Source organism: Lipotes vexillifer, unplaced genomic scaffold, assembly GCF_000442215.2.
Source record: "Lipotes vexillifer unplaced genomic scaffold, Lipotes_vexillifer_v1.1 scaffold109, whole genome shotgun sequence".
In the NCBI taxonomy this organism is placed as follows: domain Eukaryota; kingdom Metazoa; phylum Chordata; class Mammalia; order Artiodactyla; family Lipotidae; genus Lipotes; species Lipotes vexillifer.
The window spans coordinates 945,173-960,571 of NW_006790015.1; the positions used below are offsets into that span (position 1 = coordinate 945,173).

Sequence of the window (15,399 nt, forward strand, 5' to 3'; positions counted from 1 at the left end):
AAGAGATGTATCGGAAGAAGCCCTGGACAGCAGGGACGGTGTACATCAAGAGGGTTTTGGACAAATCCTGTTGGAACACACGTATGTTAGTGACACTCTTGCCTCAGCTTTCTCATCTGTAAAATGGGCATAACAGCATACTAAATAGTATCCCCTCCAAAGAGTGGTTATGAGGATTAAAGCAGCTAATACACAGAAAGCCTTTAGATCAGCACCTGGCACAGAGCAAGCATTCAGTAATGGCAATGGTGCCATAACTGTTACTATCCTGGGCTAACAGTGGCTTCCTGAACAGGGTGGCAGAGGAGGTGGGGCTAAAGCCCTGAACATGCTGATCTCTGGGCTGGTCAGCTGCCCCAGGCCCTGAACCGACAGCCTCAGGGGAGGTGGAAGGGGAGAGAAAAAGACAGGGGATGGACTCTGCTGGGCTCTGTGCTCAGAGTGGGCCCGAAGATGTGTAGGCTGCCTTCACATCGGTGCAGAGCATTAGGAGAATGAGCTCAGTCACATGGGAAGCATGACAAGGACCTCATTCTTCAGCACAGGGGCTACGTCAGTTCCCCAAACCCAAATATGTAAACAAAAGTACTGTCTCAAACGATGCCGATGGCAAACCACGTTTTCTGGCTTCAACCAGAGCTTCAGAGTAGGGCCTCAGGCTCCTATCAGCCTCCATCCCTCAGAGTGCCTGGTGCCTGGGTCCGTCCTTGATGGGGGAGGAAGGAAGGGTACCTCAGTGACCTTCTTCTGCAGAGGAGATGGGGTAGGGCTGTTCTCAGTGCTCTCAGCCTCGCTCTCGCTGTTACTACCCTCGGTGCTGGTGGCAGTGGCCGTGGCCGCCGTGGTGGCGGCAGTGGCCACGTTGGTGATGTTGGCCCCACTGGCATGACGCAGTTTCTTCTTCTCATCGCGGGCTTGGTTCTGATGTTTGTAGTGGAGCACAGCCTCGAAGTTCATCACAGCCCACGCGTGCCAGGCCTGCGGGCGGGGACGAGAGGACAGACATCGGGGCTGTGACATCAGCAGGGGCAGGAGACTCAGGCATCAAGGGCCTTGAGGGGCGTGAGGCCACAGCTGAGGAAGAGTGCAGGCCGCCCTTTCTTCTCAGTGGTCAGCAGAGCAAATCCTCACTTCATGGAACACTGGGGAATGGGGCATTTTACTAAATCCAATGCGATTCATTCATTTTGTGGTGCATCTGCTGTATTGGGGGCTGTGGTGAGGGCCATGGGCGGGGTGGGGGGCACATGAGGAGGAACAAGCTATGGGCCTTGCCTCAGGGACCTGCTAATCTAGGGTAGGTTACTCAAAAACCTAAAAATAGGCAGAACGTGACCGGGGCAACAAGAGACAGACAATGGGAATGCAAGGGACGGGTGGGCAAGGCGTCACAGAGGAGAGACTGCGGTGGGTCTTGAGCAGCCTTGGATGGGCAAGGACAGCACAAGAGGGCGGCAGGGAGGGCGTCCTGGCAGAGGAGGAACAGGGACAGAGATGCAGGCTGGGTAAGCACGGCACAGTTCACAGGAAACAAGCAGACAGATGTGACTGAAGCTTAGGGCACACGCAGGAGAGCAGTGAGGGGGAGCCCAGCAAAGCAACAGGCTCAGACCACGGAGCAGCTGGCATGTGAGACCAAGGGCATCCCATCTCATTCTGTAGGAAATGGAGTTTTTAAAGCTGAGTTAAAAGCTGGGCTTCAAACACTCCTTTGGCAGCAGATATAAAGCAGATTATTTAAGAGGGCAGAGGTTCAGGGGGTGAGGGTGAAGGTCTTAACCAGGCCAGAGGACAGTGGGGAAGGGGACACACTCAGAGCACAGGACCACCACGGAGGGTGACGCTTGGTCATCGTTCGTCCCTCGCACCTGGCTCGGGGCCTGTCAGAGAGCCAGTGCTCAGCGACTGCTTGCCAGAAGAAGCCTCTGGTGCGAACCATTCACACCTCTGACGCTTTGAGCTGCAGTGACGCTATGGAATAGCAATGCCTGGTGTACAGAGCATGAGGGAGAGTTTGATTTGGGACCTGGTAAGTTTGCAGTGGTAGGAGGACATTAAACCATCCACTCATTGGGCTTGCCTGGTGGCACAGTGGTTAAGAATACTCTGCCAATGCAGGGGACATGGGTTCCAGCCCTGGTCCGGGAAGACCCCACATGCCACAGAGCAACTAAGCCCGTGCGCCACAACTACTGAGCCTGTGCTCTAGAGCCCGTGAGCCACAACTACTGAGCCTGCGCTCTAGAGCCCGCGAGCCACAACTACTGAGTCCGCGAGCCACAACTACTGAGCCTGCGCTCTAGAGCCCACGAGCCACAACTACTGAGTCCGCGAGCCACAACTACTGAGCCTGCACTCTAGAGCCCGCGAGCCACAACTACTGAGTCCGTGAGCCACAACTACTGAGCCTGCGCTCTAGAGCCCGTGCTCCGCAACAAGAGAAGCCACTGCAATGAGAAGCCCGCGCACAGCAACGAAGAGTGGCCCCCATTCACTTCAACTACAGAAAGCCTGTGTACAGCAACAAAGACCCATCACAGCCAAAAAAAATCTACTCATAGTTGGACTTTCTGGATAATCAGTAAATTCCTTTGCATCCCTTGCTAAAAACCTTTCTGTAACATGGAAGTGTCCATTTCCCCAGCTAAGCAGAGTAGATTGATCATAATCAACCTCTATTTGATGAATAAGAATCCTACAATCACCCAGGTTCAGTTTTCCCATACTTTTGTTTATTCGACAAATACCTCTTACATATGTACTATGAGCTGGGCGTCCCGCTGGACAAGACAGAAAGAGTCCTGCACGCACATGGGACTAACATACACCACTGATGGTACAAGACCCAAAAGGGCCCATGCTAGGAAAAAACTAAAACTAAAAGTCCTGGAGCCAGTTTTTTACTTGTGATTTGTTTCTTTCTGAAAAGCTGAATGAAGAAAAGTAATCTGGTTAGGACACAGTTCTAATTAGTAAGGTTCCAACTAACCAAGGGTTCACTGGACATATTCTTCCAGCCTCAGACTGAAGCTGTCCTAGAGAGAATAATTACTGCTGCTTTCACAAAATGAGCATTTTTCAGATCAGACTGAAGCATGCTTAAAGCAGCATAAGAATTTCGTTGTAGATGTTTCTGTGGTCTCCAGATGCAGGTTTGGATCCCAGAGGGATTAATTCACACAGTATCAGCCGGTTAAGGAGACACCGGAGAGAAATGGAGGACACCTGCCACACCACGTAGCTCTTACCAGGAGGCCCCTCAGAAAAGAGAGAAAAACATGAGAATGTGTGCTCTCACCAAAGACGTATACGCCCAAGACTCAGTCCCCTCCCAGTCAATCACATCTTTTATACATTTTCTAATTCTGTTTATCTTCTTGAAAAATTTCCTATGATATAACAGGATGTTACCCGGAGCTTTCCAATAAAAACAGAAAGTTCAGTTCTTAGATGAGGAGCAGAAAGGGATGGGAATCAGAAAGGAGCTGGGAAGGAACAGATGACCCAAGGGAAGATACAAGTTCCAGAGACTAACCATGTGTCCAGATGCTCTAGGAAAACAAGCCGCCAAGAGTCTGTAAGACAACAGCATCCCCAGAGCCACGCACACACTCACGGTATAATAAGTCTTTTTCAAGTCAAAGAGCCCATCAATTAGACGTGGAAAGGGCCTCTAACAAACTAGCTCCCAGCACTCAAAGAAGCCAATTCGCGGTATCAGACCAGGCCACCAAGACCTTGCTGTAAAGCACGAGCCACTAGGGTACACAGGCAGGCGTCTGGAGGAGGCAGCGGGAGGTTCCCGTCTCTGGTTACCTTGTACCAGCTGCGGTCGTGCTCCGTGGCGGCGCTATAATACTGCAGGACTTTGGGGATCGTGCTCTCGTTGATGCCCTGCAGGTTCAGCTGCCACTCCCCGAGTTTCAGGAAACATCTGAAAACAGAGAAACAAGCCCCCAGGTTGCCCCCTCCTCGGAAGGGCCCTTCCAAGGAGAACAATGAATTACGTCGCAGGAGCACAAAAGCCTCCCTGATATTTATTCCTCCTATCGGCAAGCAACATGAGGGAACCATCAGAATTCCCTGATATTATTCCTCCTATCGGCAAGCAACATGAGGGAACCATCAGAATTCCTAGCCACGTGGAAGGAAAAAGACAGGCTTCGGGGATCAATTTTTTCAAGGGATGGTCTCTTCTTGCCCTCTGTCTTTCAATGCTAGCATAAACCAGGTACCTGGCACACGGAGGTCTGAATGGACCTATCTCCCCCACATTCATTATGGTGGGTGGTAGCTGTTGAGAGCAATTTTTCTTTTGATTGCTATATGGCTTCTCCCTTACTTTTTCCTTTTACTGATTGCTAAGCTATTCCAGGTTCTGTGCTAAAGGCCTGATGTATTCTTTCCATTAATCCTCACACCATTTCATTCCACCCTAGGAAAAAGGAACTCTCACTATCCCCTTTTTATATAACGAGGAAACCGAGGCACAGAGAGGTTAAGTAACTTATCTAAAGTCACAAATCAAATTAGCAGCATATCTGGCAGTAGCAGCATATCAGACTCTAAAGCCAGACACCAGCAGAACAGCACACAGGTGTTCCTGGGCTGCTGGATCCCGGGAAAGTAAGTGGCAGAGATTTTGGAGTAGCGTCATTCGACGGCTGCCTGGGACCCCTGCTGGAAAAGGTGAGAGATGTAAGCGAGCGGCTGCTCCGGGAGCCTTGAACACGGCCCTTGCAGCAGAGGCTGTCGGTGGGGCAGGGCTGGCATGCGGCGGGCCCGGCCTTGGGGAGCTCACCGGGCCATAAGCTTGTGCAGCTCCTGCTTGTGCTGCTGGTCTTCGGTGGCGATGGCGTGCTGGGCTTGCTGTTGCATGGTCTGAACAAAGTGCTGCATGTGCTGGAAGGCATCGATCTGTAGCAGGACAAAGGCACAGGGAACCACTTGGCACAGGGCCCAACCTCAGGGGACAAGAACTGCTGTTCACAGGCACCTGAGCCAACCCTCTCCCAACGGAACACCCTAGAACACAGGGTGAGGACCCTGCAGGATGGAGGACCGGGGTGTGATGCTGAGAGATGGCTGGGCTTTTCAAGAAGATTCATATTTTTTCAATGCAAGTCTTAGCTCTCCTTGGCCAACTGTAATTACAAGTCTTAATAAGCCTTAGAAAAACTACTCGCCTGACTACAATTCATATGAAGTAATCTCAAACCACTGCTTACTTCACTATCAATATATTGCCCTGGGGGAAATCAGACTTATGGGGAATTGTTTCAGGCTAGTAAAACTTTAGCATGTGTTTAAAACACTGTGGTACCTTGGACACTAGCGTAGCAAAAATTACAGTTTAAAAAAATGTGATAGATCCTGTGATAAACCATAATGGAAAAGAATATGAAAAAGAATGTATATATACGTATAACTGAATCACTTTGCTGTACAGCAGAAATACAACACTGTAAATCAACTATATTTCAATAAAATATTTTTAAAAATCTGACAGAACCCTCAGTACCCAAATAGAACAGAGAGATGGGGTGAGGCCCCTCATACATCAAAGTGGCATGGGGGGGACACTACCCAAGCAAACATTTAGTTGAACAGGGTGGCTTAGGAGCAAAATCTGCAGAGCGTCCTCCAGCAGTTACATCTCTTTACACTGTGTGATTTTATACGAAGTGAGCAGAAGGCATCTGGGTTAGTTAACAGATAGTGGAACTAGGGAAGAGCAGAGACAGAGTCAGAGATCTGAGAGTCAGTTACAAGCCATTTGTATAAGCCTGCCATGTCCACACATACTAGCATCGTGATGTGAAAAAGAGAATATGTGTTCTTTGCTACAGAAAAGGAGAGAAAAAAACCCAACACTTCAAATAAATGTCAGAATGACTTCCTTACTGTAAATCATGTAAGAGCCTTTTTCTTTTTCTTTTTTTGAATAGAAACATGTCAGTAATGATGGCCCTGAAGGAAAATTGAAACTCCCTGGCATGGGGGCCAGGACCAACCTCAGATACTTTTAACATATAAGGAATTAATTAATTAACTGGCATCGAGAGGGCTTAACCCAGAGGCAGAATGACGTGACAATGATTTAGCAGGCAGCTAATCCATGCACGAGGGCAGGGCAGACACACAGATGTTCTAACAGTTACCAAGACACCTGTGTCCCTCAGACATCTGTCTTCAGAGTTCCACCCCTCACCAGGGGCTGTGAAAAATGAGCTATACCAGCATCTCACACCTGGGAAGTGACAAGTGTTCCTTTAGGTTTTCTTCTATGGGAACTACACTGGCTAGACTTAAATCTGATTAGGAAGAGAAAAAAGAGTTGGGAGGGAGTCCTTAAGTGATCCCTCATGAAAAAGGCGGAAGATAACTCAGGGTGGTTAGTGTGTACATCAGGTAAGATGGTAAGAACTGAACTAGGAGCTCGGATGCCGGGTGCTTTCCAGAGCCCACAGGTTACGTGTCACTGACTGTTCAGAGAGAGTTTAAATTCTCTTCGGGAGACTCCACAAGAAAACGAAAACTGCCAAAACTGGGAAGGCTGGGTATTAGTTTGGATTTGAAGCCCAATGTTAGGTTTAGTCAGTTTACCCAGCATGGGAGACTCTAGTATCTTTCTACTCTGTGGCATGGAGGCAACTTATTTCCAAGGAATTGAAAATGTTCTATTAAAAACTCCTTCTTTTCTCCATCCCCAGGAAGTGAGGAGGGGGAAAAATGATTTTCTCTCTTACAGATGATGGACTGCTCGCTTGGAGGAAGGGGTTTCTCTCAGGCCCAGAGTGTAAGTTGGGCAGACTATTCTGGCTCTTGACTGCCTGTGTGGTTTGTGGGCAAGAACTACGTTCTCGGCTTAGTGAAATTTCACAGAAGGAACCAGCCTGTCTCTAGATTCTGTGAACTGTCTTGTCTAGAAAAACAGTGGACATACACCTATCACCTGATGTCTTCCTGCAGAACGGGATCTGCTTTTCCCCATTTCCATCTGCCTCAGGCAAAGCAGAGAGTACAATCCTTATTTATGGAGGAAGAAAATGGTGCTCAGAGAAGTAAAGTGACTTGTTCAATAGCACAATTATTATTAAGTAGTCAGTTTTCTTGGAGTAGCTCCTGAACTCTTACGAAGATGTGGCATCTCTAGCTCCGGGCTTGAAGTTCAAGCACCTAATTTTAAATAGATTTCTAAATCTTTAATCCATGTGGTTTTACGGTCTCCCTCCAGAATCTGGGTTCCTAAGAAAAGGCCATAATCTGTGGAGAAGTTGGGCTGTGGTCCTATGTTGAAAGAAGCCACTCCTTGGTTGAAATATTAGCCAAAACCCTCCTTCCGCCTGCCTTCGGCAAGACATTCAAAGACTTGGAGGCTACATATAGGAAGGAAACCAGACTATATTCAGATCCAGCACCTTCTGTTTTTCTCATTTGCCTGGAGGAAGGTCAGGCTTTGAATCAGAAGTGCTCTGGCCTGGGAGGCTCACAGAGACTAAACAAAACAAACCCCTCTCAAACAACAATAAAAGAAAAACCCCAAACTGCACACTTGGAGAAGGACACTTGGGCCAGGATGTTTGAAGTATGCGCCCCAAGCAAAGACCCAGTGCGCGGGGCAGAGCTGTGGCTCCCACTCTGGGTGGCATTCAGAGTCACAGAATCCAGCACCCACAAAAGAAATCAGCTTCTGACACAGCCCAGGGATCTCCCAAGTAAGCCTTCAGCCGAGACTCCACTGCTATTTTATCACATCTTCCACAGCCACAGCTCCAGTGGCTGCTCTGCATTCCTTTCTCATCTCAGGGACACTGTGGGGACAACAACAGGGAGAGGAGAGCTGGGACTCCCTCCTCTGTTTCACAAGGACGATGATGGGGGAGCCAAAGCAGGCGCTGATTTTGCCTCCAGGGCCTACTTTTTGTTAATCATCACCATTGTCCAGGGAGATTGTTTTAAAAAATAAAAACAAAAAAGAAGCCACATCTATTTCCCAAGGACCTGTCTGTAAACAAAGTCGGAGGAAATTCTACGTTGGCTTCAAGGTGACTTTCCCACTGGTTTCAGCACCACACTGGGTGTTGCTGCTTTTGAATCCCAAACTGACGACAGGAGAGGAGACGAGAAGTCTGAAAAACCAAGTTGGTCTTACGAAAGTTTCAGTCTGTGTTTTCACAAACATGCTTTTTTGGGTACTTCTCTTAGGGGGAAAAACAACACAACCCAGAAATTTTTTCTATGTTTTAGCACATTCTAGCTGCTAGTAAATAGAACTGTGATCGCACTCGTTGGTTTGATCAATGGTATATGTGCACCTCCTTGAATATGATTCACTTTTTGAAATGAGGCCAAATAGCCTCCTGACAGGAGTGAACTCCCTGGCATGGTGGTTTGGACGCTGTTTCCTCTCGGGCCTGGAGGAGGCAGTGAGCAGCAGATTAGGCGAGCATTCTGGAGAAATGTGGTCTCCTGCGGGATTCCGGCACAGACCTTGCGAGCGCTCTTCCACATATTTTTCATGTAGGCGTAGGTCACCTGGGGGTGAACTGTTGGCAGAGGGTGGTCAAGTTGCCGAGATGGATCAACTCCCAGGAGCAGCACTAAGGTTTTATGAGCAAGAGCCTTCAAAACAAGAGGTTGGGGTTATACACAGCACTGGGCCAGGAGCACCCCCTCAGAATCCCACCCTACCCAACGGTGGGGACACTCACCAGCCTACCACTCTTGCCACACAGGCTTGCATACTTGAGCCAGGTCCTCATGTCCTCGTGAGGGCTGACCACTAGCGACCGCACCATGAGGATTTTCTGCCAGTCCTCCACAATACGCTGGCAGCCCTGGAACGTCCAGAAGCGAGGATTAGACACGTGCTCTGCTATAACTTAAACCCTCACAAGCAACAGTGAAACCCACCCTGAAACAAAAAAGAGATTCATTTTCGTAATCTCATCTTTCTCAAGTGAAGGGTACCGTGCGTGAAACACCTCTTAGGAACTGCTCAAAGTTCGAGAAGCAGTGTACAGCAAGGACTCTGGAGCCCGAATCCTGGCCCGTCCACTGTACTACCTATGTGACTTTGGACAAATTACTTAACGTCTCTGTGACTGATCTGTAAAATGGGATAAAAATGGTACCAACTTCATGGGGCCATGGTGAGGCTTAAATGAACTAAATTATTTAAATTTCTTTTCTGAATTGTAAATAATGTATTTTTAGCTTTAATTTTTTGCTTCAGTCTCTCTGGTTGAAGATGCCTATCACTGACAAAGAAATTAAATTTAAAATGTATCATTCAAAATTTTAAAAACTAATTAAGTGTAAACAAAATTGAAATAATTAAATTTTTAATTGATGTTGTTTGAAAGTTGGTGGTGTTTATATTTCTGAAGTTATCAGAGCCTAAACTTGCACTCAGATCTTGACCTTGTCTCTCCTCTACATTTTTATTCATCTCAGATCAAAAACTGCACATAGAAGGGAAAGGGACTCATTCATTCACACATATAAATTCTTTTAAATTAAAAAGAAAGTGAATTAATCATTATCAAAGGGGCTAAGCTAATTTTATATCAAAAGACTGTTGAGAATAGAGCGAGCCTCTCCTCCTCCACCTTCCTGAGAATAAGTCAGATTCAGAGACAAACACCAGGGGAGATGGGTTTCTGAGATCACTTCATCAGAGAGTTCCATGAAACCAAACAACGAGCTGTCCTCCATGGAGGTAAGTCTAAAAGTCTAGCGACAATGGTTGCAGGCTTTTAAACATGACAGGACACAATCTGAGCCTGAATAAAGAACCCAAGGCAAGAAAAGACCCAATGCAAGTAAGGTTGACCTCTCAAACTGCCCCGCGGGAGCCACTGGCTGGGGAGTTCAGTTTAATTGATCGCAAAATGGCACTCTTCCAGCCTAGGCAGTTGGTTGAGTGTTCTGACAGCAAGCCATCCACAAGAGCCAAATTCCTACCACAAAGTTAACGCTGTATTTTTAGGCCTTGGACCATAATTTTCTGTCCTGTTATGTGTAACGACAGTAATTTGGAAAGTTAGAAAAACAGAAAAAAGTACACTGAGTGACTGTTTTGGTGACTTCTCATCATCTGCTAGTTTCTCCCGGATGCTGAAATCACTCGCCCCCTGGAAACCTAAAAGCATCTTCCTGTCTTAAGGTAGGAAAGTCATGAAGGCCTAAGATGATGATGGTATCTTGGACACAGTAAAGTCAAACATGGGTCCCTTCTGAGACTCATTTAATCTACCCCCCTTCCAAGTCTCTATTTTGCCCACTTGTTAGAATGGCAGAAGATTCATCAGATCTCTGATTTGGAAACTCTTCACCTCATTATAGGCACTTAAAAACTACCAGGGTGTGTACAAGTCAAGTGGGAAATTCCGGCTTTGTGGAATTCCTTTCTGGGGTTCAATGGACAATTTTCCATCAAAACATTCACTGGGCACTTCATAATTGCTAATAAAACATGTGAAAGAACTGCATGTGCTCATTTCAGAGCATAAACGACTGTATTCATAGGCAATCCTCTGCCCCGCTCTTTTCCTTTCCAGTGGAATGTGCCCGGAACTTCGTGGACAGGAATGCAACTTGGAGTCAAAAGGCTCTGCCACAGCCTACTGAAAAGTTGGAAGCACAAACCTCAACTTGTCTGGGGACAGAATTTGGAATTAAGTGTGGATTGGGTCAAGAGGAAACAGCTTAAAATCGACGAAGGTTGATTATGACAAGCAGGGGGACAAGTGGCTTCTGGAGCAGTGAAGGATTTGCCGACAAACTTCTCCTCCCTACTCGAAGAATGGGAGAACTGTCCTTTCCAAGGACACTTAAGACTCCTGACTCCCAGATCTGGAACTGACAGCTCCTCAAGCTAAAATGATCAGAACGTACAACGAAAATACTGATGGAAGACTTGGAAAAGTTTCTCGATGAGGGGAAACTTCAGTGGAAAAAAGTCTGCACAGAGATTATGGGATGACTATGACCTGAGGAACTGTAAATGGCAGGGGTTAGTAAATGAATACAACAGGCCACCCCACTTAAAGGGCTGGATGCAGGTGGTCAGCAAGTGGATTTAGAGCAGTGGTTCTCAGCGTCAGTCACATCCTGGAATTATCTGGGAAGGCTGAAAAGATACTGATCCTGGGTCTATCCCCAGAAATTTTGTTTATTTGGTCTGGGAAGTGGTCTGGGTATCCAGATTTTTAAAAGCTCTCCAGGGGGCTTCCCTGGTGGCGCAGTGGTTGAAGATCCACCTGCCAATACAGGAGACACGGGTTCCAGCCCTGGTCCGGGAAGATCCCACGTGCCGCGGAGCAACTAAGCCCGTGAGCCACCACCACTGAGCCTGTGCTCTAGAGCCCGCAAGCCACAACTACTGAAGCCCATGAACCTAGAGCCCGTGCTCTGCAACAAGAGAAGCCGCCACAATGAGAAGCCCGGGCACCACAACAAAGAGTAGCCCCTGCTCGACGCAAACAGAGAAAGCCCATGCGCAGCAACGAAGATCCAACACAGCCAAAAATAAATAAATAAAATAAATAAATTTATTTTTAAAAAAAGCTCCCCAGGTCATTCTATTGTGTGGCTGAAGTTGAGAACCACTGATTTTGAGGTCAAGATTCTCAACTGGCTGGCCATTATGTCACTTATTAAAGATATTTTCTTTTGGGAATTCCCTGGTGGCCCAGTGGTTAGGACTCTGCGCTTCCACTGCAGGGGGCACGGGTTCAATCTCTGGTCGGGGAACTAAGATCCCACAAGCTGTGCAGTGCAGCCAAAAAAGAAAGAAAGAAAAAAATTTTCTTTTCTTCCTAGAGAAGGGTAAAAGGAGGCCGAAAAAGAGGTCATTCTCTCGCAGCTAGAGGCTTATTAGGTGAGAAGCCTGTGGGTGTTCTGCTCTGAATGCAAATGGAACCTCTGTGAGGAAGCAGGAAGCTTATGTTGAGCAGGGGAGAAGGGGGCAGGCTAAGCGGGGCTTTCTACCAGGCTCACCTGCAGTCTCTCCCACCAGATCTGGCGGATGATCTCCCGGCGCTCGGGGACAAGTTTGTACTGGATGACCTCCTCCAGCTCGGAGAGCATGTGGCAAGAAACCATGGCCTGATGGAAGCAAATCACATTCCAACTTAACACAGCGTGAACAATTCGAAAGCCAGGCTTCAGTTCAGTCATTCTTTTTGGTCCCACAGGCATGCTCTCAGCAGCCTGTGTGTCCTCACGAGCCCACTCTGCAAAAAGAACTGAAATGTGCTTCCAACCCTGCACCGTGCAGACGGTCCACACTCACCCCATACGCCCGGCTGTAGCTCTCTCCTGCCATCGCAGTTAACTCAGCGTCCAGCAGGTCCCGGGCTTTGTCGATACACTGGAAGAGAAAAAGAGAAGCCCTGGAATTGAGCTGTGGACTTGGGAGCTGAGGGAAGGGAGGGCTGTGATTTTCAGGCTTCCCAACTAGCTGCAGAAGTTACCTGTCTCACTGAAATCCTAGTGATGAAGAGAAAAGTTCACTGAAGGAGGGAAGAAACCTTTTACCAGATTTGAAAGCCTAGAGAAGAGCATTATCTGATTTCTCAGAAAAGACAGAAATGTATGGCAGCCAAAAGCTTAACATCTTAGATCCTGAGTAACAAAGGAAGGAAAATTCGTGCTTAGAAACAGAATCACTGTTTTCTTGCATCTCAAGAGGACAACTTGTGGATCTACCTTCTTTCAACTTCTCCATGCTGGGCACGTTGGTAAGAACAGACTGTGCAAGCACTCAAATGGCCCAGCTGGGGGCATGCTGCTCTCTGAATTCTCCTTTGGTAAAACAGTTTCTCTCTACCACAAGCAGTGCTAAAGCAACATGGTAAAAAGGATGCAACGATGACCCAAGAAGCCAACTCCAAAAGCAATCTAAATGGTAACTTCCGGAACACGTGTCCCTCTCTCAGAGCAGAAAGTGGCCCTGGCTGATATGCTGGGAGTCATCTTCTTACCGAGGCTTGCGCTCCAAAGCCATTCTAACGAGGCCACAGAGCCAAACGCCAGAGCTGAAGTACAAGAGCCTGTTTACACAGGCGCCACATGCTGGGCGAGGACGGAGTGCGTGTGATTACCTTCCCTTTGTAGGTGGTCTGGGTTCATGGAGGTTTGTACCTGCTGCGCCAAGGAGAAGAGGTCCTGATGCAGCGCTAGCACGGCTCTGTAAAATGCCCCGTCGTGGGTATCCCGAGGGATCATGCAGGTGTACTCCTCCATGCTGTCCCACTGACCTACACGCACGCACACGCACACACAGAAAAGCATTAGGGTGGTCAGCTTGCTGGGCTAAAGGCAGCATCTCAAATAGGCCTTGTCACTGTTACTTGACTTTAGCTTGGGGTTCAAATAGGACACACTTGAGCCTGCTGTATCCGAATCCTGCAGAGAGCCTCTACACTCTGTGAGGCTGAGAGCCAGTTTAACAAGGCCACATCTGTCTTCCAAACACAGGCCTCCAATGCTGCCCCAGGGAGTTCCATGAAAGATGGAAGGAGCCACAGAAGCACAGGTCAGGAGGGTGCCACGCAGCACCTCATTAACCTAGAGAACTCGCCCAGCTTTCTCTAGGTGAGATGGAAGAGCTTTCTTCCCAACCAATGGAGGATCTCACAGTTCAATGGTACCTTGGACATTACATTTCCCCCTAAACAACTGATATGGCCGTTATCCGGACAGGGGACAGGATGAGACAAACAGTTTGCTTGTCTCACTCTGGTAGTACCTTTGCCTCAGAGGGAGGAGATAAATATTTTAAGAGGCTCTGTTACAACAGAAAGATGGGCTAGGTCATAGCACAGTAGTGTCATATCAGGGCAGACTGGGGAAATGGTGGCATCTGGAAAGACACAGTCACTTCCCCTAGTGGGGTAAGCACGTATCAAATGCCAGGATTTCCAAAACCATCTGCAGGAAAGATACCAGCTTCATTAGCCGCAGACTGCAGGGCTGCTGATTTTACGAGGCCTTTTCCTGCCTTTTACTCCAGACCACTGGTGCATCCATTCTCTATGCCTCTGGGCAAAAGCAAATAACAAATGATGACTCCCCAGGAAGCAGTTTGGTTTTGAAAAACGTTCTGGATCCAGCTCAGAGCTCATGAAAGGAAAGGATATAAGCTCTGTGACTCAGAGGGTGAGAATGGAGGTGGATGTTATGTAACCCTCCTCTGGACTCCACAGGTGCAGCTTCCACCTGGGACATCCATGGGCCCTTTCCCCTCTTACTGAGAACATCCCTGGAACAGACACTGGGAATCCTCTCTGCTGGGGTCTGATGTCAGAAAACGACACTTGTCTGTGGGAATTTTTTAGGAAATCGCTGCTTGAAAACACTCAGGGAGTGGGAGGAAGGTGGCTGAGTGTTGGGCAGCAAGGAGGAGAAAAGAGAAAACAAAACTGCCAGAATGTTTATAACTGTTGGAGAAGGTGAACAGCATATAGGGGTTCATTATACTAGTCACTTTTGTATTTGTTGGGAAAATTCTATAATAAAAGTTAAGAAATAAAAGGAGATAGACAGCTGACTTCTCTCATTATTCCTGTAGGATAAAGACATGTTGGTGGAGCTCCAGCAACCACACTGGATCATGAGGTGGCGACCCCATGCACAGCAGAAATATGGAAAAGGGCTAATGATGACGGAGCCAGATTACAAACAAACTTCACTAAATATCTCAGTTTTGATGCCTGATCACTGTTTTCCTTGGCCTCCCTGTGAATAGCCATTATTAGACACATCTAACAAAGTCAGTCACAGTCATGAGGTAGAAAGGACAGATGGAGGAGGGAGAAGTGGACGTGAACAGTTTTATGCTTCTATAGCCCTGACACCTCTGCCTGCAGCCACAGTGCCACACTTTTCAGATGCGAGCCCCCAGCCTCACTGTCCTCACCTTGACTGGGTGCCTGGGAGGGGAGCCTTACCTAAACCCCATGCGGCTGCAGCAGCCATCCGGGCCATCTTGGCTTGGGTCTCATCATTAACCAGGGTCCACTTTTCACAGCACTGCTGGTGGAGCTGCCCCCTGAAGAAAAGGAATTATACAGTCGGGTTAACAGATATCACCTCCATCTTTCTCTCTAGCCCCTTAGGTTAGCTGGAGGCTGCGGAGGAACTGGATGATAGGGGCCTGCCTTGAACCGGGAGCCTTTAAAGAAAAAGTACTTTTGACTGTGTGATATAATTGAGAAGTGACTGGCCATTTGTTGTTTCTAGGGCCTGGTGGCTCATAATTTGTCTGAGAGCAAGTTTATCTAAGATAGGGACCGTGTCTAACTAGGTGTGACGTGAAATGTGAACATCTGGCCCCCTTCATAAATATTAAATCACTTTTCTCCTATGCCAATGAACTCTGGGCTCTTT

General features: G+C 47.8%; 1 protein-coding gene across 1 annotated transcript in view; it reads right to left on the bottom strand.

The window, feature by feature from the left end:
• Nucleotides 1-15,399, bottom strand: part of MTOR (mechanistic target of rapamycin kinase) — a 118,092-nt gene that overhangs the window by 16,488 nt on the left and 86,205 nt on the right. The window contains exons 31-40 of the mRNA XM_007463185.1: nucleotides 14,961-15,061; nucleotides 13,153-13,268; nucleotides 12,302-12,379; nucleotides 12,007-12,114; nucleotides 8,715-8,840; nucleotides 8,494-8,625; nucleotides 4,802-4,917; nucleotides 3,817-3,934; nucleotides 733-978; nucleotides 10-67 (exon numbers count right to left, since the gene is read on the bottom strand). Coding sequence (XP_007463247.1) covers nucleotides 10-67; nucleotides 733-978; nucleotides 3,817-3,934; nucleotides 4,802-4,917; nucleotides 8,494-8,625; nucleotides 8,715-8,840; nucleotides 12,007-12,114; nucleotides 12,302-12,379; nucleotides 13,153-13,268; nucleotides 14,961-15,061 — 1,199 coding nt within the window. The remainder of the gene's footprint in view (nucleotides 1-9; nucleotides 68-732; nucleotides 979-3,816; nucleotides 3,935-4,801; nucleotides 4,918-8,493; nucleotides 8,626-8,714; nucleotides 8,841-12,006; nucleotides 12,115-12,301; nucleotides 12,380-13,152; nucleotides 13,269-14,960; nucleotides 15,062-15,399) is intronic.